Source organism: Myotis yumanensis, unplaced genomic scaffold (genome assembly GCF_028538775.1).
Source record: "Myotis yumanensis isolate MYYU_CA2020_CCGP unplaced genomic scaffold, mMyoYum1.0.hap1 SCAF_6, whole genome shotgun sequence".
In the NCBI taxonomy this organism is placed as follows: domain Eukaryota; kingdom Metazoa; phylum Chordata; class Mammalia; order Chiroptera; family Vespertilionidae; genus Myotis; species Myotis yumanensis.
This window is the reverse complement of record NW_027223757.1, coordinates 59,254,976-59,280,261: the sequence shown is the minus strand read 5'-3', so window position 1 is coordinate 59,280,261 and position 25,286 is coordinate 59,254,976. Positions and strand designations below refer to the sequence as shown.

The 25,286-nt window shown below is 39.7% G+C and overlaps 1 protein-coding gene across 8 annotated transcripts in view; it reads right to left on the bottom strand.

The window, feature by feature from the left end:
* Window positions 1-7,288: 7,288 nt before the first annotated feature.
* The window catches only part of HMGN3 (high mobility group nucleosomal binding domain 3), a 30,771-nt gene continuing 12,773 nt past the window's right edge, over window positions 7,289-25,286 (bottom strand). The window contains exons 2-7 of one of the 8 annotated variants that reach the window (XR_011471855.1): window positions 19,945-19,995; window positions 12,343-12,372; window positions 9,564-9,614; window positions 8,338-8,410; window positions 8,079-8,178; window positions 7,289-7,764 (exon numbers count right to left, since the gene is read on the bottom strand). Coding sequence is in view for 6 of the 8 variants with exons in the window: in XM_070418199.1 (XP_070274300.1) it covers window positions 7,726-7,764; window positions 8,086-8,178; window positions 8,297-8,410; window positions 9,564-9,614; window positions 12,343-12,372; window positions 19,945-19,995 (378 nt within the window). In the remaining 2 variants the exon portion in view is untranslated. Of the gene's footprint in view, window positions 7,765-8,078; window positions 8,179-8,296; window positions 8,411-9,563; window positions 9,615-12,342; window positions 12,373-19,944; window positions 19,996-25,286 lie in introns of all 8 variants that reach the window. The other 7 variants (XR_011471856.1, XM_070418199.1, XM_070418205.1 and 4 more) reach the window with 7 other exon arrangements.

The window sequence follows — 25,286 nt, the reverse complement described above, 5'->3', positions numbered from 1 at the left end:
CTAATTGGTTTAGAAAATTACCAAAGTGCTTGCAAAATCTTGAAATTAGTGGCCTGTTAAAATTAGAACTTTCCTCTATGAGCATTTTGAATTTTGCAAAAGGCGAGTATAGAGAAGCAGCCCTTGTTACACAGATCTCCCCTTAAATAATTTCTTTAGGGTATTGAGATTTTCACCAGTTTTATTTTAGAATTCTGAAGCACATGTTATTTAGATTTGGATTATTGTCAATTATCAATTAGTGGAGAGAGGTGTGGGACTGCTCTCTCTCTCTGAAAGCATTTTTTCCGTGCCACTGGAACTGCACAGCAGCCTCCTATTAACAGGGGATGTGGCGGTCTTGTTACTTGGATAAGGGAAAAGTTGATGAGAAAGCCCTTTCTGTCAGAACTCTTGGACTTCTTTATAAAATTAATTAGTCCACTTAATGGCCTTAGAAAATGCAGTGTGAAAAGGAGGACCTATGTAAAACTTTCAACAATAAAGATTTTTACAAATTAAAAAAAGAAAACAAAGTGTGGAGTACCCAACATCACTGAATCTTTCAGGGCACTGTGTCTTCTTTTGCCTCAGTGTCTTGATTCGGAAGGTTTATTATTATTGTGCAGAACTGCAGTTAGAGAATGAAGGAGACAAGACTCAGACTACACTGCTCCCTGAACCCACTTACCCTGGGATTCTTTTCATTGTATATCCCTGATACAAGCTGGTTTTCTTATCAGCAAGATGCACAAGCTCTGGGGCAGTCTGCCAGCATTTAAATTCTACTCACTGTATCACCTTGGGCAAGTTCACTATCTATCTGTTCTGGAGTTTCCTTATCTGTAAAACAGGCAAAATGGTAGGTCCCATCCAACTCATGAGTATTAAATATTCATGCAAAAGGAGAATGCCATGCTTGGTGTGAGCCAACTGCAAAGTCTAAGGGCACAGTCCCCAAGACTGTCATCATTTCTGACATTATTCGCAAGTTCAGGGAGTTCTCAAAACCAACCCCAGGTTTGATGCTGCCATAAAATTGGAAGGAGTCACAGACCTCACTGAAAGCTATTACACGTGTGGGTAAGTACGGGGAAAGGATACATATTAGAACATGCTAAAGGAAGAGAGACGTGGAGCAGAGTCTAGGAGGGTTCCAAAGGAAAACTTCCATTGTCCTCAGGACGAGTCATCCTTCTGGTAGGGATGTGTGACAATACACATGGACTACTGCCAACCTGGGATGTGCATCAGAGTTTTGGAGTCCAGAGTTTTTTTTACTGGGCCTTCATTACATAGGCATGATTAATTGAGTGATTACCTAGGGGTTTGAACAAGTCTCCAGTACATCCCCACAACCCCCACATTCCACCTCTGTCCAGAATTGAATAACATGAATAACAAAGACACTTATCACTTGGGAAATTCCAAGGGTTTAAAGATTACTTTTCAGGAGCTAGGGCAGTGATGGCAAACCTTTTGAGCTTGGCGTGTCAGCATTTTGAAAAACCCTAACTTAACTCTGGTGCCGTGTCACATATAGAAATTTTTTGATATTTGCAACCATAGTAAAACAAAGATTTATATTTTTGATATTTATTTTATATATTTAAATGCCACTTAACAAAGAAAAATCAACCAAAAAAATGAGTTCGCGTGTCAGAGGTGTCATAGGTTCGCCATCACTGAGCTAGGGACAAAGCCTGGGTCAGGCCAAATTCTTTACTACACAGCCTGGCACAGGGAAAGTACGATCCTGATGTGTGTGACTATCATCATTAATTGTCCTCTTGCTCTAATAAGAGGATTAAAGAACAAACATTTCCCCCACTTCTTTTCTAACCTTTTCTTATGAAAATATGCAAGCATACAGAAAAGTATAAGGAACGCTTGTATACCTACCACAAGATCTAACAATTAACATTTTGCCATATTTTATCTATGCAGATGGTATATGTGCACATATGTTGCATATATAAGTTATGTATATAATTATTTGAAAGTAAGTTCCAGCTATCAAAACCCTTCACTCCTAAAAAAAACTTCAGCACACATTTCCTAAAAATAACCATAATTACATCTTAGAAAAACTAACAATAGTTCTCTAATATGCAATATCCAGACTATATTCTAATTAAAGGGAAAATATAGGTTGATTGGGGGATCCAGTTAGCTGCCAGGCTCCTCTTCCCTAGACATCATGCTCATCCTGCCTCTTCCCTGGGGAAAAAATCTAGGGAGGCTCCATGTTTCTTGCCGAGTTAAGTACAAATACTGGTGACCAGCACTCAAGGCTTCCTGAGCACGTGGCTCTCCCATTCCTAGCCTACATCACACTCCCACATGCGTTTACATGACGTTCTCCAGTGCTTACTGTGCTAGGCATGGTCCTGAGTGTTGGATGTTCCCAGTCCATTCCCCTGCTTCCCACCATCAACTTTCTACTCCAGCCACCGTGTCCCTGTCTTTCTGCACAAACTGTGCACATTGATGGTTGGGCAGAGTCATCATGCCACTCAGGCCTTTAGATATCCCCTGATTCACTGGCCTTCACATTGTGTTCTGTTGGTCCAGCCAATGAGCCTTAGGAACGGCCTCAAAGGGTGAGGTCATGGCCAACAAAGTGTGTCATCCACACCCTGAAGGCCCCACCAAGAAAGAATGACTGGTATCCTACTGCTTTAAAAACAATGGTTTCAATAAGCCATTATCAAAATCCAACCCAATCATTTTACAAAAGAAATGGAAACAGGAGACAGTGAATGGATTTGCTCAGGTATTTAAAACACGGTTCTACTCCAGGAATGTTTCACTCCACATACTTCCTCCAGGCTTTATAAAGGCCGTTACCTTGTCTGAAGGATCCTTCAGCTCCTTTCTGACTCACTCATACCTCCTTCAAAAACGGGAGTACTATGCTTTCACCACCATTCAATCTCTCCCCTGCTGCTCAAGATGGTTCTCTTCTCTGGTCTCCTAGAGTCTTTTGTCTGAACTTAACACATTTAACACTTAATTTTGTACCTTGGAGTCTTCTGTTCCTTTTTTTAATATATTTTAGTTTTGCCTCCCTCAGAGATCAGTAATACTTTGAAAGTTGGGAGAACAATGTGGACTTACAATTAGTTCATCTAAACATTCCATAAACATTCATTGAGTAACTACTAAGTACCAGGCACCAGGTAAGTACATTGAAGATTATAAGGAAGAAAAACTCCCTGCCTGAAGAGGCTCAAGTTCTACTTGAGGAAATAAAAAAGAAACATTGTTTTACAGAATCGGACAGAATGAAATAAGTACAAAATTTAGGCCAAGAAAAGTGCTGTGTGAATGCAAGAGGAAAGCAACTCATTGTGTCAGAGAAGATCAGTGAAATTCTCATTTGCTTCTCTCCACGATGGGGAACAATGTAGACACTCAAGGATTTTACTGTCTCAGTTTTGATGAATCAGTATTAAACTTTCTATTTAAAAAATCTGGAAGTGCATATGGCCAAAGGCCTGTCTTATCTCATAAGAACAAAGCCAAAAATGACATCTCTTCTTGGGGTTGCTATTACTTCTCCAGTAAAGTTCTCAGAACACAGTAGCTGCTTAACAGTCGCTAGTTAAATGCAGCTTGTGGGACTTAGTATGTGCTGAACAAACCAGTTTTTAAGAGTAGTCATTACCCATTTCTCAAATTGAATTCCATCAAAAAGAGTGAATGCATATTTTCAAATCACCTTATCCTGATTTAGAGCCTACTATTAGAAGACTTTGAAAATTTCTCAGGGGAAAAAAACAAATCTTTTGGAATTCAAAGGAGACTCGCCTCTAAGAAGGAAAGGACATCAGATACTCAAAAAGGTCTATCCCAGTTCTGTGATTCCCAACTCTGAGACCCCCTTCCTCCCATCCTCTACTCCCCTCAAATTCTGTTTTACCTGCCAAGTCATTCAAATTCCACAGGTCATTTTGTGACAGACTGGAAAAAAGACAGCTGTGTAAGAGCCACAAGAAATACTCAGGACCAATTATTTCCTGGAAGTACAACTAAACTTTCCTTATACCAAGTCCAAACTGTCATTTGTTGGTACTCTATAACAACCAAGTGAATAATACTTAAAAAGCCATTCAATAAGTTAAGTTATTTAGTTTCTTGTGCGTTTGTGGCTAACATCTTTCTAAAATGGACTCCATTAGAGGTACAAGAAGGATTTACTGTGGAAGAGGTCAGGCTTTAGTAATGGCTCTTACACATTTGAGAAGTTGAGACAACCTCCCATGCCTGCTAGGATTGGCAACCTAAGGGAACAGCACTGTACCTCTAATCAAGAGTGAAGTCCTTGCCTAGCCAGTGTGGCCCAGTGGTTGAGCATTGACCTATGAACCAGGAGGTCACAGTACGATTCCTGGTCAGAGCACATGCCCAGGTGGCAGTCTCAATCCCCAGTATGGGGTGTGCAGGGGGCAGCCGATCAATCATGCTCTCTCATCATTGATGTTTCTATCTCTCTCTCCCTCTCCCTTCCTCCTTGAAATCAATAAAAATATATTTTTTTTAAAAAAGAGTGAAGTCCTCTAAAAATTGAGGACAAGGAAAAATCTTTTTTCCATGACCTGTTTCAAACTCCTTAACTATGTAAATGTACATTCAAAATTTTATGGGACAGTTCACTAAAGTTGGACCAAGGGTCTTGACTTTTGGTTCAGATTATCTTTTCACAGAATTTAAAAATAGGAATTTCAGGGCATTTGCCTCTCAAAGCCCCTCTTATTCCACCACAATCTGTGGGGCAGTCTCCAGGAAGGATTTGAGGACATCACCTATGATTGTACAAGCAGTTCATTGCTTAACTATAGGGGTGCCATGTAACTCAAAGTCATTATAGATGCAAAGGGCTATTACAATTTTCCAGCAAATAAACACACATGTTTGGAGAAGGGGATCCTTTTCCTAGCCTGCATAAATCCACTGAAGGGTAGCAGTGTGGCAGTAATGGGTACCTCCCACCTTCTATGTGTTTGCAGTAAGTACATCCATCAAGTTTTCAAGTTCTGGGTTATTTTGGTAGCTGTCTGCTTTATAGTAGTCCCTTGTTTTGTCAATGTGGTAATAATACCCATACATTTTAATAGACACACATCCATGGCCTGCAGAACCCATGTTTGAAATAAAAGTAATGGCATCAATGGACACTGTAAATAATAATTTAAAACAGTGACTTCCCAGTAAAAAAAAATAGGGGGAAAAATCATAATTCACAGAAGAAATTCAAATGACCATTAAACATATGAAAAACTCATTTTACTTGTGGTAAAATAAATTTAAAATTAAAATAGTAAGGCATTATTTTTCATTTATGAGACTAAAATAAGGTAAGAAGAGATGTCATTTGCATGCTGTTGACAGAGTGGATGGGCACAATGCTTTTGGCAACAGTCAAATGTACCTTCCCGTTGACATTTCGCTTCAGACATTCCACTTCTAGGAACTTATTTGAGTAGAAATATATAAATACGCAAAGCTTTGTGCACAAGAATGTTTATTGCAGTCTCAATGGCAGCATTGCAATATTTGAAATCTGTCTCCAATTACAATTTAATGGTTGAATAATTCTAGATAGGATGTATATTTCCTTCCTTTAAAAATCATGTGTACATGTTTATGTATGCGCATACCTGCATACACACATATGCACAGTCATAGAGAAAATGGTGTGCAGGGATTACCTCTGGAACTCACGAATGGGGGAAAGGAAAACTTTGACTTTTCCCTTTATTTATTATTGTAATGTCTGATATTTTAAAAAACTACCTGTAGCACCTTTATAATTTTTAAAAAATAAGTCTATGGAGTTTATATTCCACTTCTGAATTGGAAGCTAGCCAGCAATGTACCAAAAATTATTGAAAATATTTTTATGAAGTGCTCACAGGATACCAGCTCTTTTTTCTTGGGGGTAAAAGTGGTTTTCAGTACATATAACACTCATGAATTAAGGTACATTGCCTAATCAGAAGCAAAGGAAACTTCGAATGAGATTACTCTGTGTACTAAGGTTGTTATCTGCAGTAAATTATAGATTAGGGACAATGACACAAAATACAAGCATGATGGAGGGGCTTGTGTTTGTTGATAACCACAACAGAAAAGCATCTGAGGCTCTGAGGAACAACAGCCTTTTGGCAAGAGTCCCTGAGCAGCACAGGCACTATTCACATCCTAAAAATTCAGGAGGTCTTCATCTAAGAGGAATGCCCAGAATTCAGCTTCCCCGAGTGCTCATGCAGTTACTAAACTTCTCAGGAAATGTAAGAGAACAAAAAAATTTACAGTAATAAAATAGCTCCTCTGTTCCCAACACAGCCATGGACTTCCAGATACAAAAGGACATCGCTATGGTCTGAATGTTTGTGTCCCTCCAAAGTTCATGCTGAAATCTTACCACTCAAAGATGATGGTAGTAGAAGCGGGGCTTTGGGAGATGCCTAAGTCACGAGGGTGGAACTCTCGTGAGTGGGATTAGTGGCCTTATGAAAGAGGTCCCAGAGGCTCCCTGGCCCCTTCTGCCACCCGAGGATACAATGAGAAGTCTGCGATCTGGAAGAGGACCCTCACCCTACTGAATGGCACACTGATCTCGACTTACAGCCTCCACAACTGTGAGAGAGAAATTTCTGTTGTATATAAGCTACCCAGTCTGTGATATTTTGTTATAGCAGCTTGAACAGACTAAAATAGACACTACGTATATAATTCAAAAGACCAGGTTCAAGTTCTGTCTTTTCTTCTTCCCATGGGCCTGAAGTAAGTCACATACTCTCCATGTCCCTATTTCTTAGCCTAGAAAGGAGCTCTAATAATACCTATGCCAACTCCTTTCTCAGGCTGCTCCAAGGCTGAAATGTGGTCACGCTGGGTAAAGTGTTTTCAAAGCTGCGAAGTCCTCAAAGAATGTGACTCAGTATTATTTTGAAAGTGGGGACTTTTCAAGGATGATCCTGAGTTTATGGTTTTTCACAAGTTGTGGTTTAGCAGAACACTATCTGTTTATAAGGACTTCAAAAAAAGCGGTGTCTTATTGTTTTATATACGGTAATCATTGCAGGCCACTTCTGGTATGAAGTGTTTTAGATGTGATTCCACACTGGCACTCACAGATGACTTTATTAAAATAGTGGCATTTTTAAATGCCAGAAAATTAAGAAACAATCCTACCTGACTTATTAAAGATACTCTCAGGGCATAGACTATAGAAATTCTTTACATCTTCTGCAAAAATGAAACACTGCCTAAATTTAGTGAAAACACTAAGAAGCAGGTATTTTGCAGGCAAGAACACCTTTTTATTTTAAACCACAAATAGTCAGCAGGTGGCCACAACTACCCATGTTTCATTAAAATCACATAGACCTAGGTACAAAAGCACCACTGATTATTGCTCTAGAAAAACTGCATGAAAAATTCAAATATGCACAGTAAAAACACCACAGTATGCACAGGACTAAGTTTTTAAAGCGAATGCATGGAATGCTGAATCAATTTTACACACAGCTTCCAATATTAAATTTATTTGACTTGAGGATGATGGAAATCTCCAAAAAGATGTATTATAAGAAGGTAAAATGTCCATCCTTATATATTTTTGTATGCCAACTAGTTGAGTTCTAAAAAATTAGCATTTACAAAAACTTGGTAAAAATAGCTTTTAAAAGTTGTCCCAAGAGGTACACAAAATCAACCCCAATTTTTCATGACAATTCATTCTCCCTCGTTATCTACAGATTCAGTTTTCTGTGCCTGTGGGGGAAAAAAGGGAAAAAAAACAAAGTTACTATTAAAACTACTATAAGCCAAATAAAAGTCCACCCCGCCAACACACACACTTTAGAACATCTGTTTTTTAGCAGCTCTACCCCAAAACCTATTTCAACTCTGGGTGTGAGACAGACAAAGCAGGAATATATTACGCAAACACTTTGCTGCATTTATTGCTTTCTGCTTTTCCAACGACCGCAGAAGCTTTCCCTACAAGCTCCCACGGCTCCGAAGAAACAGCACCACACCACTATCTAATTCTAGTCACTGCACACATGCAGAATTTTCTACTGTACCCTTAACTCTCACTGTTTCAATCTGCCCCTTTCCTGACAGTGTGCTGGGTGGGGTACCTCTGGAGGTTGAGACACTAACAGTTGAGCGATAGATGTGGATCTGCAATAACATTACAGGCAATGAAAAGAGACATTAAGAACATGCTACCAGCAGCTGAAGGATCCAGCAATTTCTCAAGACACTGATTCAATCAGTGGGAGGTATTTATGCAAAGTACCTCTTCAACTTTAGTTTCACCATTTTCAGATGGTGCAGTACCTTCCTTTCCAGCTTCCTGCTTCTCCTCCTTCTTCCCTTTAGCACCTTTGTTAATCTTTGTTCCAGGTTCTTTCTAACAGAGAATCAAAGCACAGAGTATGTTAGACACGGTGTGCTGTCAGCTAACGTCAGTCAGTCTCCGTCCAAACACAAGATAAAGCACAACCATGGCCAACTTGGTAGCTTTTGGGGGAAAATGGGAACCCAGTTTTTCTGGGCACCAACTGAGTTCTGCGGAGTCTCTGAACATGTAACAGGCTGCTTCGAGCCCACTGGACCTCCTTCCCTTCTGCGAAAACATGATGATTCCCGTCATGTATTTGTTTGGTGGCCCTCCTCTCCTGATGGAGTGGGAGGTGGTTCTGGCATGGAGAGAACAGCAGCAGCTGGTGAAGGATGAGGCAAAGCCAGGGAAGAACCCAGCACATGAAACACCTCACGTGGGGACATGGGCTTGAGTGACTACAAAGCTGAGAGAGAACTTGAAAATGAAGACCCAGATCCTAGTTTTAAGACCAAGCCACAGAAGTGAGTGCTGCTTCAGCATCACCTACTCACACCACAGCACACAGTTTAAAACAATTCACAAGAAGGGACAAGGCTCTGAAGGGCAGAGTAGAGTAGAGAAAAGCCACTTTGGGTCAGTTTCTGTGCGTTAGTTTCCTCATTGGCAACACGGGCTATTTGCACCTACCTCAGTAGGACTGATGTGAGGGTTACATGAGAAAAGCAGTCAGAACAGGGTCTGGCTTAGTATAAGGGCCATATAAATGTTTGCTGGTGTTAGTTATTTGCTAGTATTAGTTAGCATGTGATTATTAGGAGTTAGACTGGCCGACTAAGACCAGTGATGTGAAGTCAGAAGCCCTTTCCCGAGGTCCTCCGCTCTCAGCAGTAGTACTGCCCACGGCCAGGCCCACCCTTCTGAGCACCGTGTGAACAGCACGCTCCTGAGGAAGTACCAAACCCACACGGACATGAGGCTTCTCAGAGCATCGTTCGCTGACTTCCTTCGCTTTACTGACCAGATAGAAAACACATCCTTGGTAAAAGCATTAAACTGTGCTTTATGCCTGTTGAGAAAGCCTGTAGCAGGGGTAACAGGTTTTTAGTCAGTACATTTAGCCTGAAGCATTAAATGTGATCTTTCCTTGGATGACTTTTGGATATGAAATTATAATTTATTCATTGTTTAAAAATCAAGTGGGAGTGGGAGCACCTCTTACCTTAGCAGATGTTTTTCTTGCTTTAGGTTCAGGTTTTGGTGGAGCGGGTTTCTGCAAAGATAAATTAAATTATGCCAATACTGACAAAGGCAACCCTCAGTACAACCCTCCCCTCTCCCCGCCCCCAAAAAAACTAAACTAGAAAAACACAAAAAGGCTACAAAAGGCAACAGTGCATTTTGACTATGATTTTGTTCATTTAAAAAATATTTCGTTCTATTTTCAGCATCAGCTAACAGCATAAAGCTCTCTGCAATTTCATAACTACTTTCATCTGGGTCCTCAAGTGAACGGCAGGTGAGATTTAAAAGCCGACTCATTATTCCCGAGTCCAGAATAGCTCTTCTCCGGGAACAGGTTAAGCTTCTATCTCTGATGTCTGGTACTTCCTTTTATCACAGCACAGCAGCAGGAGGAATGACTCAGGCTCTCGTCCAAATGACTCAATGAATTCAGTCACACTAGCCTTCCCAACAGTCTAGAAGTCACAGCATAATCACAGGCAAAGCCCATCCGGTAATGAAGACTGCTGCCTGGGAAGTATTTCAAAATCATTTCCAAATCCTTTCACCCCTGATGTAGATTTCAAGTTCTGGAGCCAAGCACCTTCTTACTTTCATCGTCTCCAATGCCAGCTCAAGGTGAACAGAATCTCTTGCCCACCCAGACGCTGGCTCATTTTGCCTCTGAAGCTTTCTATTAAGAACACGATTGTAATGACGAAATGTCTACTGTTAGCCCCCAAAGTTTAAGATTTTTCACAGATCGTATTAACCAGAGAGCCCACGAGGCAACTATTTTTCTGTTGCCTCGTATGGTTCTCCTTCCCATTCCTGTGAGCAGTGCTGGCGTGCCCTGTGGCCATGGTCCCCTCCACACAGGGCTTCCGCCTCGCCCTGCTTTCCAGGGCCCTGAGAATGGGTGGCACATGAGGACACTGGGGAAAATAACCAGTTCAGACCTCTAGTTTTCTATAGCTATTTTAGGAAAAGTATTTCTCTCATTCAGCTAGAAAAAATGCATGTGCATCTCTCCTGGCACTAGGGGGAATGGTTTTTTAATAGAAAACACGGGCCAGGGTCTCTCCCTGTGGAGAAAAATACATGTTCCTCCCCAAGGCCTCTAGGTGCTTCAGGTTCATATTGAATCTGGCCCTTTTCATCAAGGGCATAAAGTAAAATTGTAGACAGTTAAATTCCTGAAGGCTGGCTGTTAGACATGACCTTTCCAATGAAAAAAGAAAACTGAGCTTGAAAAGTCAGGAATGTTTTTATTCATCTTCTTACCACTCTAAATCTGTGTCTGTTCCCCAAATACAGCGGCTTGCCTGGCCCCCAAACTGTCATGATTTTAAGTTTTATTTTTAGCTTTGATATATTGTATTAATATACACTTGTTTTCTCAATTTACAGCAAAGAATTTCCCTTTCTAGTATTTCTGTAAGACACCTCCCCCCCGACTCAGCATTCACGTGTTTTGATGGGACAGGAAATGACGAGGTTTCAGTCTGTAACCCCACTGGCCTCTGACGAGGCTCTGCGTCAGCACCCGCAGCGATGATCTCAGTGGCAGGTGCTTATATTGCCGGTTCCTGGTGCTCAGGAAAAGCCTTGTTTTAAGATTTGGGTATTATGTGACTTACAACCCCTTAATGGGCTAGAGATCCATGGAATACAATGGTTTTCAGTAAAATCTATAGTTAAGCTAAAGAGCGTTTAAACTCACTTTTGAGCCTCGCTGAAAGTTACTCTGAGATAGAGCACACCATCTTTGAGGGGTTTCGGGAGAATCTGGAATAAGTATGTACACACACAACCGCACCTCCCAGCTCTCCCTCTGATAGCACTTCCTTAGGCTGGGACTCGTGTGAAACACTGGCTCACTCAACTCAAACCCAGTTACACTTCTGAATTTGTGACCGGTCCTAATATACATTTCTGCTTTGATTTCTTAACCTTTGCCAGGCATGGGTATTGGCGGAGAATGAATTCCATGCTTCCTCAAAGGTCAAAGGAGCTTGCAGCTCCTGTAAGATCTAATATGGGGATATAAGCTGTCAGCTGAGGTCAATGCCTTTCCCCTACATCTCAGCGGGCAGTGTGGGCTGCTGGTATTTTAACCCAAATCCTCCACCAGAGAGCCAGGCTGACCTGTCTTCGCAGAATGAAGACCAGACACCAATCAGCAGCAACAAGGAGGAGCACAAGAGCCAGCGAGGAGCCCAGCATGGTGAGAAGAGCGGGAGTGCACATCACCGGGCCTGGCATACCTGCCATCCCTGCTTTAATGATCTAACCCTCACCTCTTCCCTGGGCCTGGCCCACAAAGACAGACTCCAAGTGGCAAAGTGGAATCATTACTTTTTCAAAGATTCTCTAGTTCTGAAATGAGGCTAAAGCATACGGAGTCATAACTTTCAGAACATTTTGACTAAAGTATGCATTGTAAACAGAGAATCAGAATTCTTGTCCACTTTAGCAAATCATAGGCTACGATTTTGCTTAATATATTTCCTTTGTTTCAGAAATCTAGCAATGTCAAACAACTTCCTGTGCTTTATATTCTTGGTAATGGGGATGGGCACTGTTTTTCACGGACACATCTGATCAAGGGAATTGCTTGGCAACAATGGTTGAATTTGATATCTATTGTGACCCACATAATTTCCAAAAAGCAAATAAAACACTCAAGGAAAACAATCTTCCTTCTGCTGCTCTGCTCTGGACACGGGGAACATGAACTCAGAGGAACTAATACCAGGGAGTTCTAGAGTACTCACCGCTGACAATCTGGCAGACCGTCTTGTGGGCTACAAAGGAAATGGAAAAAGATGTTTTTGATGATTATGATGCCATTGTGATAACCTGGTTATTATTTAACAGGAAAGGAGGAAAGGGAAGACCGGACAGACACATGCCCAGTAAGGTCTGAGTGACGTGGGAAGGCACTTGCCTGTCAGTCACACCTGGAATCTAGTCAGTGGCCAGATGGGCGTGGCCACTGCCAGTGCGGAAAAACCTGAATATTCCAACCAAAGGAAGTTCACTCTCTTTCTCTCTGGTGCACAGGGTTCTGAGCTCTCCTGTGGCAGGGGATGATGCGCTCTCTCATGGCCATCTTGGACTACACAATGGACTGAACCTGGAGTTTAATTAGCTTGGATGCTGAACTACACCCAGTAGCAACATGGAACGAAAGCTCTGGACACTGGCCTTACTTTTGGCTTTGCTGAACTCCCAGCTGCACCTTTCCCAGGACTGGCTTAAGGGCAGGGGACTTTGGAACCCAAGAAAAGTAACTTCATGCAAATAAGGCCTTTTCCACATCCCATCCTCTCCTGGGGGCTTCTGAAAATGCATATTTCAGCAGTACCCCAAGAACCTCATTCCCATTCATGAGTGGGAAATCTGGCCTAGTAAATCCTCCTTTAACAATTATACACAACCAAGTTGATTTTAAAAAATTCTTTCTTGATGTCTTATATTTGTGCAAAGAATGTAATGTATGGCTCCCATCACCCTCTCCAGGTGAGTTCAATCACCCTGGGCACCCTAAAGCTCAAGAGGAAGTTTCTGAAGGGTGTGGGCACACTGTTCAAAGAAATGGCCTCTCCCATTTAATAATTTCACTAAGGGTGTGGCGACTAAGGAAAGAAAAGGAAGATGAGTTTAGGCTCCAAACCATAAGCTCTACTTTTCATAATCTCTACTTTTGTGATAAAATTGACAGTGGGAACATTGAGGTGCTATTTAAGAACTAGCTTCCAGTGTGACTCTTGTTCCTTACAAATGGAACTAAAACTTTTAAGTTAATACAAGAGACTTACATAATTGTGTAGAAATCAAAATAATAGGACTCGGCCTTGTTATATGTTAGAAAAGAGAATGACAACAAGTTTTAGGCAGTTAATGAGAAATGTTTCCTCTAAACCAGTGGTTCTCAACCTTCCTAATGCCGGATCCTTTAATACAGTTCCTCATGTTGTAGTGACCCCCAACCATAAAATTATTTTCGTTGCTACTTCATAACTGTAATGTTGCTACTGTTATGAATCGTAATGTAAATATCTGATATGCAGGATGTATTTTCATTGTTACAAATTGAACATAATTAAAGCCTAGTGATTAATCACAAAGACAATATATAATTATATATGTGTTTTCCAATGGTCTTAAGCGACCCCTGTGAAAGGGTCATTCGACCCCCAAAGGGGTCGCGACACATAGGTTGAGAACCGCTGCTTTAAACTGAAACAAAATAAACACATTTATGTCTCTAGTAAATGTATATGTTTAAAGATTTAAATAGTTTCTCTAATATTTTCCTTTAATTTGGAAGTTTATAGAATTTAGAGAGAAACCGTGCTGAGAATGATGTGTTTCAGGAAATCTTTTCTTCAGTGATGGTGCAAGTTAGCAAATGAGATGGCAAAGAAAATTTAAAATAACAGAACTCTTCCAGGCATTTCAGAAATAAGCACACAGAATTGATATTCCATTTACCACCAGCAAAAGATGGCTCCCCAAGGGATTTCACATTCTACAAGTACAACTGCCTTTCTTTATGTGTCCTAGAAATAAACACTCCACATTTTTTGTCTGTTTTATTCCCTGCTCTAACTCTAGTAGAACAATACGCCACTTAACATATTGTAGATGCTCAATAACATTTGGTCAAAAAATGAACTCAAGCTTTTTCCTAATTCTTGCTGCCTTATGCAGACTTTGCCTCATTCCAATAGCTTAAATGTTTCAAATAATTCTTTAAGGGCTTAGCAAAAATGATCAGTAGCAGCCCGTGCCATAAGTGCAAAGAATCATGAAATTCTTGAAGCTGTGCTTAGGTCAGTCTAGGTCATCTTGTCAGGCCAAACTGGAAGAACTATTTCTTGCCATCTCTAGATCTAAGAAATTTCTTGCTGAAAATAGCCACAGGAAGCTAAACTCATCTTTCTTTAAACTACAGAAAAAAAATGAAGGACCAGAGCCTTCATGAATAGTTTTAACCCTGGGATCTCAAGGAAAGATCAGAACTGGACTTCAGGCGGCCAGCAGAATGTGCCGGGACTAGGGGCCTGTGCAGGTTAACTGGTGGCTGTGATAGGGAAAGAGGATGTACCGCTGGGCATCCTAACAGCACGGGGGGACTGCCTGTGTCAGATGCTCCATGGGGAATACCACCGTGTCTGTTAGGATTATCATGACAATGCACCATGTTGCACTGGAACCAGAACCCAAAATCTGTGATGCCTTTCCCGGGAGGGGAGTTGCATAAATTGGTATGATGGAAGAAAAGGCAACATTATCAGTTAAACCAGGCAGCACGTGGTGAGTTGTTCTTCAATGCAGAGTCAGAGCATGGAGGAGCAATGAGCACCCGGCAATTACCAAACAGAGCTCAGCTTTGATGCTTCTGTGTGGCCTCAAGAACTACTCACACTGTCTCACAGTAAGGCCCAGTCAGCATGAAAGTGCTTAGAAATAGCCTAGGAGAGGGAAAGTGGCAGCCTCTACATTAAAGAGGGGTGAACGGACCTTGCGGATCCCTCTCCACTTGTGTACCACACTGGCCTCACCTCACTGTTCGCCTCGTCTGTCTCACATCTGTGCCCCTTCTGCACAGGACCTTCCTCTCTAACAGTAGCTCCCGTGCCTACTGGGCCCTCAATAAATGTGGAGGTGAACATTAGAAATGTGCAGCAGTGTGAACTGGGGAGGGGTGCTACGGTCACCACCTCATCTTACTGCACTTTGCAGACGATCGTTGTCATGAACAGCAAGGCAAGACCCTTTACCGGCACAAAGATTATGACTCCCTGAAGGCTCCAGTGATGGCTAGCATTTTTGGCAATAAAGTCTTTTAAATTAAGGTATGTACATTGTGTTTTATGCATAATGCTCTTGCACACTTAATACATTACAGTATAGTGTAAATATAACTTTAAAAAAAATCCTCGCCTGAGGATATATTTTGATTTTTAGAGAGAGAGAAACATTGATCAGTTGCCTCCCGTATAAGCCCTGACCGGGAATTGAACCAGCAACCTACGTGTGTGCCATGACCAAGAATCGAACACACTACCTTTTGGTGCATGGGACAACACTCCAATCATGAGCCACCCGGCCAGGGTGTAAGTATAACTTTTATATGCACTGGAAAACAAAAAAACTCATATACTTGCTTTATTATGATATTTGCTTTATGGTCTAGAACAGGGGTGGGCAAACTTTTTGACTCTAGGGCCACAATGGGTTCTTAAACTGGACCGGAGGGCCAGAACAAAAGCATGGATGGAGTGTTTGTGTGAACTAATATAAATTCAAAGTAAACATCATTACATAAAAGGGTACGGTCTTTTTTTTCAATAGTTTTATTCATTTCAAACGGGCCGGATCCGGCCCGCGGGCCGTAGTTTGCCCATGGCTGGTCTAGAACCAAACCTGCAATATCTCTGATGTATGCCTGCACTCAGCCAGGCCCTATTCAGTGCAGGGCCTGAAAGGGACTAAATGTTAAGCATTACTCATAACTGCCTCCCTAACCGCCAACTAGCTGTCCTGATAATCACTGAAGTGAGGCCAAAGCACATAAAAAATTCTCCCACATTTGCTATCGCTCCTTTCCTCCCAATGTGAACACCCAAACACCCGAAGAGGCGGGGTGACGTCCGAGAGCCCTGTGGGATTTCCAGAGAGACATTCCAGCTGAAGCACTGCTCTGCGGGGCCTGGAAGCTGCTCTGATGCAAAGGCTCCCTGCCCTTTTATAATCCAGGCCCAGTACCAGAGCTGGAAAATCAAAAGCCTAGGTCAGGAAATTAAGGCAAAAACAAAGTTTTTTCTCTGGGCTGTCTGAAGTAACTAATTTCTAAAAAGCACATCTTTTACTGTAAAATCACTTTATGACTGCCTGCCGACAATTTACCAGCTCTTCTTTCTATGCTATTAAAAAAAAGAATTTTCTGAAATTTTCCTTTCTGGGAACCATCAGAAGAGATTTTCTCTTTACTGAAAACAGTGGAGGCTGAGAGGAACCTTTCACTTAACCAGCAGAACTGGGTACATGTGCGAGTTTGACATGCTTGGTGTACACCTTCCTGGAGAGTTCTATCAGCGTTCATAGCCTTAAAATCTGTAAATGATTGGACTATATTTATTGGACATAAAATAGACTAGACTGCTATTTCTTTCCTCTTTGAAACTCTTGAATTTGAAGTATTCACTTGAGACTCAGGTTATTGGGCAGGACCACTATGACAATAAATATAGTGAGAATTTCTCTTGATTTGTTGATTGTGAATCCTCAGGAAAAGTGGCCAAAAGAATGGTCCTCAAAGAAGGAAGGAAGACTTTCAGAGTGATAGGTCACCAAGAGAGCTACAGAAAAATGTGAGGATTTGTCACTGTGGTATATAGGTGCTGGTCACAATGGAATTATTCAGTATGCAATTACTAACTAGCTTATCATTCCCTGGGTTGGAGACAATTCTGGTGAAGGCTACTCTGAAAGACATGGATTCTTTTACTTTTATGTCCTAGAGGCAAAAGCAACATGGAAGTCTAACCTTGTTATTACAAAGTTCACTGGGCTAGAGATAGCTAGATTTACGTAGAATCTTTGGACTTTGCTGAATACTGCTTGAAGTATATGGGTCATTCCACTGGAATTTGTAAACATGTTTATTTTTTATGAGATTTCTTCATGCTCCTGAGTCTGACCAGGTATTTTCAAACAAAACCAAAATTCAAGCTGCTTTTAATTGCCCCAAACAAACGAGGAACTAAATAGAAATGACCTTTGCAAAACTGGGAGGTAGGGAAAGATGTAAATCAGAGCCTTGGCAGAGAAAAAGCACTGGACGATCAGAGTTTTATGATTACCACAAAAGGGGCACGAGGACTGAGGACTCTGAAGCAGGACATGCAGCTACCTTTCCTGGTTCTGGAATTCACAGGTTGCGACACGTGGGGAAAACCATATATGTCTCTGAGGACACTGTTTGCATTTGTGAAAATGAAGACAATAACATTGCCTATTATCAAACAGCACTTCTCTGACATTCGCTATTCGCTTGCCTTGTTATATTTTTCTTTATAGCAAATATCCAATTGTTTTATTTTACTCTCTCCCCTGCTAAAATGGAAGCTCCATGAAGGCAGAGATTTTTGCTTCTTTTGTTCACTGAGGACTCTTGCAGAGCCTAGGACAGCACCTGGTGCATAAGGGTGCTCAATACATTTCTTTCAAGGAATGAATCTGTTTTGCTCACATTTCAGGGTTATTGTAAGGTTCAGAAAAAAAGAATGTATGCAAAAGGGCTTTGTAAACGGCCAAGTGTAATGACTGTAATATATTGTTTTGGTCACTTATTGTCCAAATACTCAACTGCACCACACCCTGCAAATATCACGGAAGGAATAGAAGCTCTTTAAATCCTTCGTACCTTCGCTATAGTCAGGGCTGAGCACACTCAATGGCCTAACTAGAAAATCTAAACAATTCAGTGAGGGTAAAATCAATCAATAACTGTCTGACAGTTCTTATCCTAAACCCTAAATCACTAGCTAACCCACTGACCTTTTCACTTTTCAAACAATTGTGTTGATGTCTTGAAGGAATATCATGAGTTTTAATTTGGTTTTAGTTTAAATGACAAGTAGTCTTGCCTAGGAAATATTTTGGTTAACAATACTATAATACATATAAATATATAAAATAGAATATTAAAAAAAATAATAATTAAAAAAATAATAATATAGGCATACCTCTCAGAATATTTCAATAAAGTAAATATCTCAGTAAAGCGAGTTGCACAAATTTTTGATTTCCCAGCCCATATATAGCTGTGTTTACAGTCTATTAAGTGTGCAATAACATTATGCTAGAAAAACAATGTACATATTTCAATAAAAATACTTTACTGCTAAAAGATGCCTAATACCGTCTGAGCCTTCAACAGTTACCATAAACCTTCAATTTGTAAAATATGCAAGATCTGAAAAGCACAATAAAGTGAGTCACAAAATGAGGTGTGCCTGTAATATAAATAATAAAAATTCCAGGGCCAAAACAAGATGTCTGAGACAGCTGTAGAAGCAAAATTCTTTTACATATATTCTAAGCAGCTCTATTGCTTTTAGTGAAGAAGGATCGGAAAGACTGTTTTCACTATCCAAGATCTATTGTGTGCAGTGCTTTCTAGATTTTCTGACTGACAGATCAATTTCAATAGCAATCCCTAGGGAGAAACCCAAATGCATTTCATGCCCAAATCTGAAAACATTAACGTTCGTTACACGTAGCCAACTGTCTTACAAATTATACTTTCAAGAAAATTCAAACATTCATAATTTTTGGTTGGTTCTAACATTAGTATAGTAACTTGATTTTGGATCACAAACTTCACCTCTCAAACTGTTAGACTAAATGCCCGGTAGGTGGATGGTGGGGATGTGGTTATAGGCAGTTTTGTTTTGCTTTTAAATTATTTCTTTATAGATTCTGTTAAAGGGTTTCCACTTGGCAGAATGAATTTCTTTGTACAAATGCTCTGTAGGAATTTTACTACCACGATAAACTCTTCTGGATTATTATCCTCAATATGAACCACCCAATCAAAGAATCTGTAACTAGACATTGTTTTTATCTATCTCACGACCCATTTTAGTTTATAAGTTCACTGCAAACTCTGTGCAAAAATGAATGACTGTCACCATAGTTACCATCTCACTTGCTACTTTTTCATCCATCTCCTTTAGAAGTTCATGATATTACCACAGCGGGTCAAATGCAAGCATCTCTTCCAAGATCCTAGCTGTTTGGAGGTTTCTGTATATTAATACAGAGCTTCTTTGAATTATTGCCTAATTAACTATCCTAAGCCCTAAGACTTTTTCTGATTTAAAAAACCCAACTTTAGTATTTTGACATCTTGTGTATCCTTCCATAGCTTCTGGTTTTAGACATGACTCCTTAGGCAAATTTCAGAACCTAAAAAGTAATATATAATTCACTCACTGGAGCAGAGAATTTATTAAATCAACAGTCTTTGATTTCCTTGCTGTGAAAGGCAGACTTTGTTCTCCTAGATGAATTTACCTATTATCTTGATTTTTGCCCAGAAGGAATTCTCAGTATCTGCTTTAATAAGACAGCAGGACCCACAGGTAGAAACATAAGCAACACAGTAAGTGGAAAATGACTCATCTGTGAACCCGACTGAAATATACCTAGGCCAAGGGAGACTACACAGTGACACTCTCTGGCTTATGTAGTCTCAACAAGCTTGTACAGGAATAGTATTCATTCAGATGCAGACAATCATAACAATATTAAAAATTCCAGTTACATAACTGAATACAGGATGTCAAAGATACACTTACCTCCTGTTTAGTTATTTTGGATCCATCCTTGCCCTCTGTATTCTCTGGAGACTAGAAAGAAAATATTTCAGTAAATTGTATTTAAATTGGGAAACACACATCAGAGGGAGGTTTTTTTTTTTAAGCTATTTAATTTCTCTGGACCACATATACCAACAGAGATCTTGTGGGGGGAAAAAGTAAGTTTATAAGAGAATATGTTGTTTACACACACACACACACACACATACACACACACACACACTGCAAAACTGCTCTCATTTTTAAATGAGGAGTGATGCAAGAATTGATATGAGTCCCTGTTCTCAATGTACATTCATACTAAGCAATTTTCATTCTTGTGAGTTAAAGAACAGAAACCCAGTAGTCAGTAGCAGGGGTGCCTGCGATCCACCTGCATGTTCCAGTTGCTTTGATTCTCTGAGATGAGGGCAGGATGTCTCGCTTTGATTTCTAGCCCATTTCTTGATATCACTTGACTTGATACTCATTATTTTTATAGAATATTACTATTTTTTGCCCTAGCCGGTTTGGCTCAGTGGATAGAGCGTTGGCCTGCGGACTGAAAGGTCCCAGGTTCTAGTCCAGTCAGGGCACATGCCTGGGTTGCGGTCTCCATCCCCAGGAGGGGGCCTGCAGGAGGCAGCTGATTAATGACTCTCTCTCATCATTGATGTTTCTATCTCTCTCTCCCTCTCCTTTCCTTCTCTGAAATCAATAAAAATAAATTTTAAAAAAGGTTACTATTTTTCCATTATCAACTCCAGCATCTCTACCACATTCCCAGCTTCACAGGACAGCCAAGAGCCCTGCCACCCGAGCTGATTTGTTCCCTGATTTTAATCCAGCCCTGTGCAGCACCTACCCACTCTTGTGACAGTTAAAACCTGCTTCTTTTATAGGCTTGCATACAACGGGGAAAGTATATTTAGATTTACATGACATACGAACTACCCCAATATATTTTTATATACCCCAATATATTTTTATTGGCTAAGACAATAAGATTAAAACAATCAGAAAATTAAACTATTTAAGATATGAATAGAGTTCCCATTAGAAAAAAATACAAATAGCAAACCAATGTTTGGCACAACGTTTGGCTTAGCAAAATAAAGCAGCTAATGCCTTATCTAATATGAGGGGGAAAAAATAAGATCATAAAACCCACTGTTTGGTGGGGCAGGAGACACTGTAAATTAATATAATATTTTCAAAGAACAACTGGGAATATGAAAAAGATACATACAACTAATCATATAATAACCCAATAATTCCAATTTTAGAACCAGGACTCAAAGAAAGACTCTGAAAAAAATATGGTTTTATTTGTATTTTTTCTAATATGGGATAACTGGAAACGACTTACTGGAAATGTTTAAATACACTATGTAACTATGAATGCAATGAGATTAAAATATTTAGACTATGTGACTACATAGAAAGAACACATAAAATAATGCTAAATTTAAACACAAAATACTGTATAAAACATAGGTCAGAAGTATATAAAGTCTTTGAAAAAGACAAAAGCTTTTCTTCAAGTCAAAGGACCTAGTAAATCTTCTTTCTTCCTAGGGTTTCCTGTTACCCAGTAGTTCAACCTCTCTCTAGAGCTCCGTAGACCTATGGAGTTCTCTTCTGTTTCCCAAATCAATGAACTTTTTCCCCTCCTCCAAGGGACCTCCTCTATCATAAAGGGAAACTGAGCCTCCCTTTTCTGTTCTCCACTCTCTTGCACAGGATTGTCTGGTTCACAGATCTAGTGTTACATCAGTCAGCCGAGTTAGGGAGGGCAAGTCCGAACACATGAAGACAATCCCCAGATGGCTATTTAGCTATGCTCACATCCTCAGCTCACTTCACAAACTCGACTCTTCTGGTCAAAAACCAGACCCTCTGTTGTCAAGGAGTGCTGGACTGCCCCTATACCTGTCAGGCCACTAGGTAGATTTAAATCTGGGGTACTTCTACCTGTTACTGATAGGCATTTAAAGAAGCAGCACATAGCTATTGATGTTAAATGACATTAAAAAACAAAAAATGATTAAATGACATTATTTTCAATATTTTCCTAAGCAGATTTGTGACAGCAATGTGACTGAGAGATCACTCTCTAAACACTGACCTGAATTGGATGTAAGTTACTGAAAAAGAGAAACTTAAAAAGATGCCACATTAAAAAAACAGGTGTAATTGAAAATATTAATGCCTTCAGATGAATGAACATAAGACTAGACATGTGAAGAACTACAACTCTAGGCAAAGCTGGTTTCTCTGGTAATCTCTCCACAAGTGCTTTCTACTAACACAGTGGTTCTCAACCTGTGGGTCGCGACCCCTTTGGGGGTCAAACGACCCTTTCACAGGGGTCGCCTAAGACCATCGGAAAACACATAGATAATTACATATTGTTTTTGTGATTAATCATTATGCTTTAATTATGTTCAATTTGTAACAATGAAAATACATCCTGCATATCAGATATTTACATTACGATTCGTAACAGTAGCAAAATTACAGTTATGAAGTAGCAACGAAAATAATTTTATGGTTGGGGGTCACCACAACATGAGGAACTGTATTAAAGGGTCGCGGCATTAGGAAGGTTGAGAACCACTGTACTAACAAGCAGGTAACAAATTTACAGTCAGGAACAACCCAACTGATCTTTACCCTGGGATTAGTGTGGTACTGTGCTATGAATGCAGGTCAGGACATCAACTTAAAAGTTTCAGTAGAATCCTAGATCAGTGCAATATATAATTCTGAATTTTCTAATAGCCACATTGAAAAAATAAAAAGTAGATGAAATTAATTCAATATTTTATTTAACTAAATATATCTAAAATTTTATCACTTCAATGTGTAATCAATATACAAATTTTGAAATATTACACAAACTTTTCTGTACTAAATCTTCAAAATCTGACATGTATTTTATACTCCTAACACATCTTCATTCAAGTGCTAAGTTTTCACCAGGAACACCTATTTATGTATTTAAAGTTCATAAAGTTTATAGTGATTTTACATATCCAGGTTGTTTCAAACATATTACAATTTCCAATAACTGAATCTAATATCAGTTTTTTAAATTTAAATAGATTAAAAATAAAGTTTTAAAAACTGAGCTTATTTTTTTTATGTGGTTAATAGCCTCATAAAGCTACTGGCTACAATAATGGACAGCACAGTTCTAGACAATAACCACCACAAAAGAGGAGAGTAGAAAAGATCAGAAGTCAAAGGTCTTGGTTTTGTTCTCAAGGACAATAAAGACAGAACAATTTTAGGCTTTGTTAAAATAAAATTTAAAGACAGTCATTAACATTTTTAAGACAAGAAATAGGATCTATAAACTTACAAGTCAGGAGAAGTGAAAATAAGCAAATTTTACAAATAAAAGGCAAGGAAGAAAAAAACAAAGCAAGGAAAAATATATGATAAGTAGAAACCACAAAATAAGTCATTAGAAAAGGTCCAATAATCACAATATAAGTAAGCAAGTTATACTAAATCATTACAATGTCAAGTGACAGAAGGAAGGAAAAAAGAAAGTGATTCCAATTTCACAAATTTTAAAACATGAACAAATCAATATTATGGATTTGTATATGTCATATATAATATATATCATAAATCCATAAAATCATGGTCTGAAAGGATACACACCAAATTCATAATGGTTGTCTCTAGGGAGGCTGACAAGAGAAGGGAAACAAGGGTGTTTCAAACTTGAACTTTATTGGTAACATTTTATTTATTACAAATATCTGAACCAAATATGCTAAAAAAATAAGTCAACTTTGTAAACTCTGAGCAGTGGGTAAATGGGAATATTATATTATTTCCTGGATTTTTCTGTATTAATTTTTTTCAAACAATATTACCAATATTGTGGGGACTGGGCGAGAAGTAAAGCCCAGTTTAACAGTGCCACATCTATTCTCTACTACAAATTCCATGACTGGGTTTACTCATAGCATATTCTGTGTTTTTTCAATAGCTTATAAATCTGGTTCATACACTGCCTCTTCTTTTTCTGTTCAAGACACATAATTCATAATCGCTTCATCTGTGCTGATCTGAAGGAAATGGAGTCGGGCAATACTAGAAGCCTCTGAACACTGATTCAAAACTCTCCCTCTCGCACTAGTGTGGGAGGAGAGTGGGGCAGAGAGAGCATGGTTTCCTTCAGCAGCTGGCCAATGGTACTGTACCCTTTCTTTCATTACACAGAGATGCCTGGGTCCTGCATCTGAGGGCACTGTAGTGTACTGAAGGGGACACAACTATATTTTCCTTAAGACTACAACAGGACCAGCAGTCCTTATCAGGAAAGCAAGAAAAGAACTTTGGAATTTTTATTCTATAGACTAGGGGTGGGGAACTTTTTTTCTGCCAAGGGCCATTTGGATATTTATAACATCAGTTGTGGGCCATTCAAAATTATCAACTTAAAAATTAGCCTGCTATATTTGGTCAAACATTTAGTTAACTCACCCCTAATGCATTGGCAGGGCCAGACCAAATGATTTCACAGGCCTTATATGGCCCTTGGGCCGGACGTTCCCCACCCCTGCTATAGATCATCCATATGGAATCAACAGGAAAAATTACCCAAATGCTGAGCTTCTCTTTCAATAAACAGCAGATACCACTTTACAGAGGGCACTGTGGGGGTCATGAGCCCAATTTTCTCCCTCCAAATTCAGGAAGGGATCAGAGAAGATGAGAAAATCCTTTCAATAGTTACTCGGGAACACTTCCACATGGCAATAGCCTGTGGGTTTGCAGAGGAAGATATACTGAGGGTGTGGCAGGAAGCTGGGAAGTGTGAGTCTAGTACCCCTGGTGCCATGTTTCTCATTCTCACACAAGAAAGAGGAGAGTTCAGGAATCTCAGCAACGTGTGCTGGACCTGATATTAAAGTTCCCCAAAGTCTTTCCTGGTAAGTATAGGCTCTCAGAGTTTTACTTCTAAATTTTTAGCGACAGAAGCTATTGCTTTATAACTTAAGTGAATTAGTTGCATTATTATAACCATTTGCCAGCAGCCATAGAACAAATCCAGTCTCAACAATTGGGTTATCCATGCTAATGTGGAAAAGCTGGGAGTAGATATAACCAATGATCACTTCTTTTAACCTGGGAATGTATTACTTGGAGATGATTTGTCTTTAATTTGTTGGCTAATATTTTAAAAATTATTATTTGAAATTTCTTTTAAAGTTAATTTACAATTTTTATTACAAATGCAAGGCTGGAGAAAAAAATGAACTGGTTAGCAAAGGACAACCATTCTAGGACAAAAAATCCAAATAACCAATCCAGAGAAG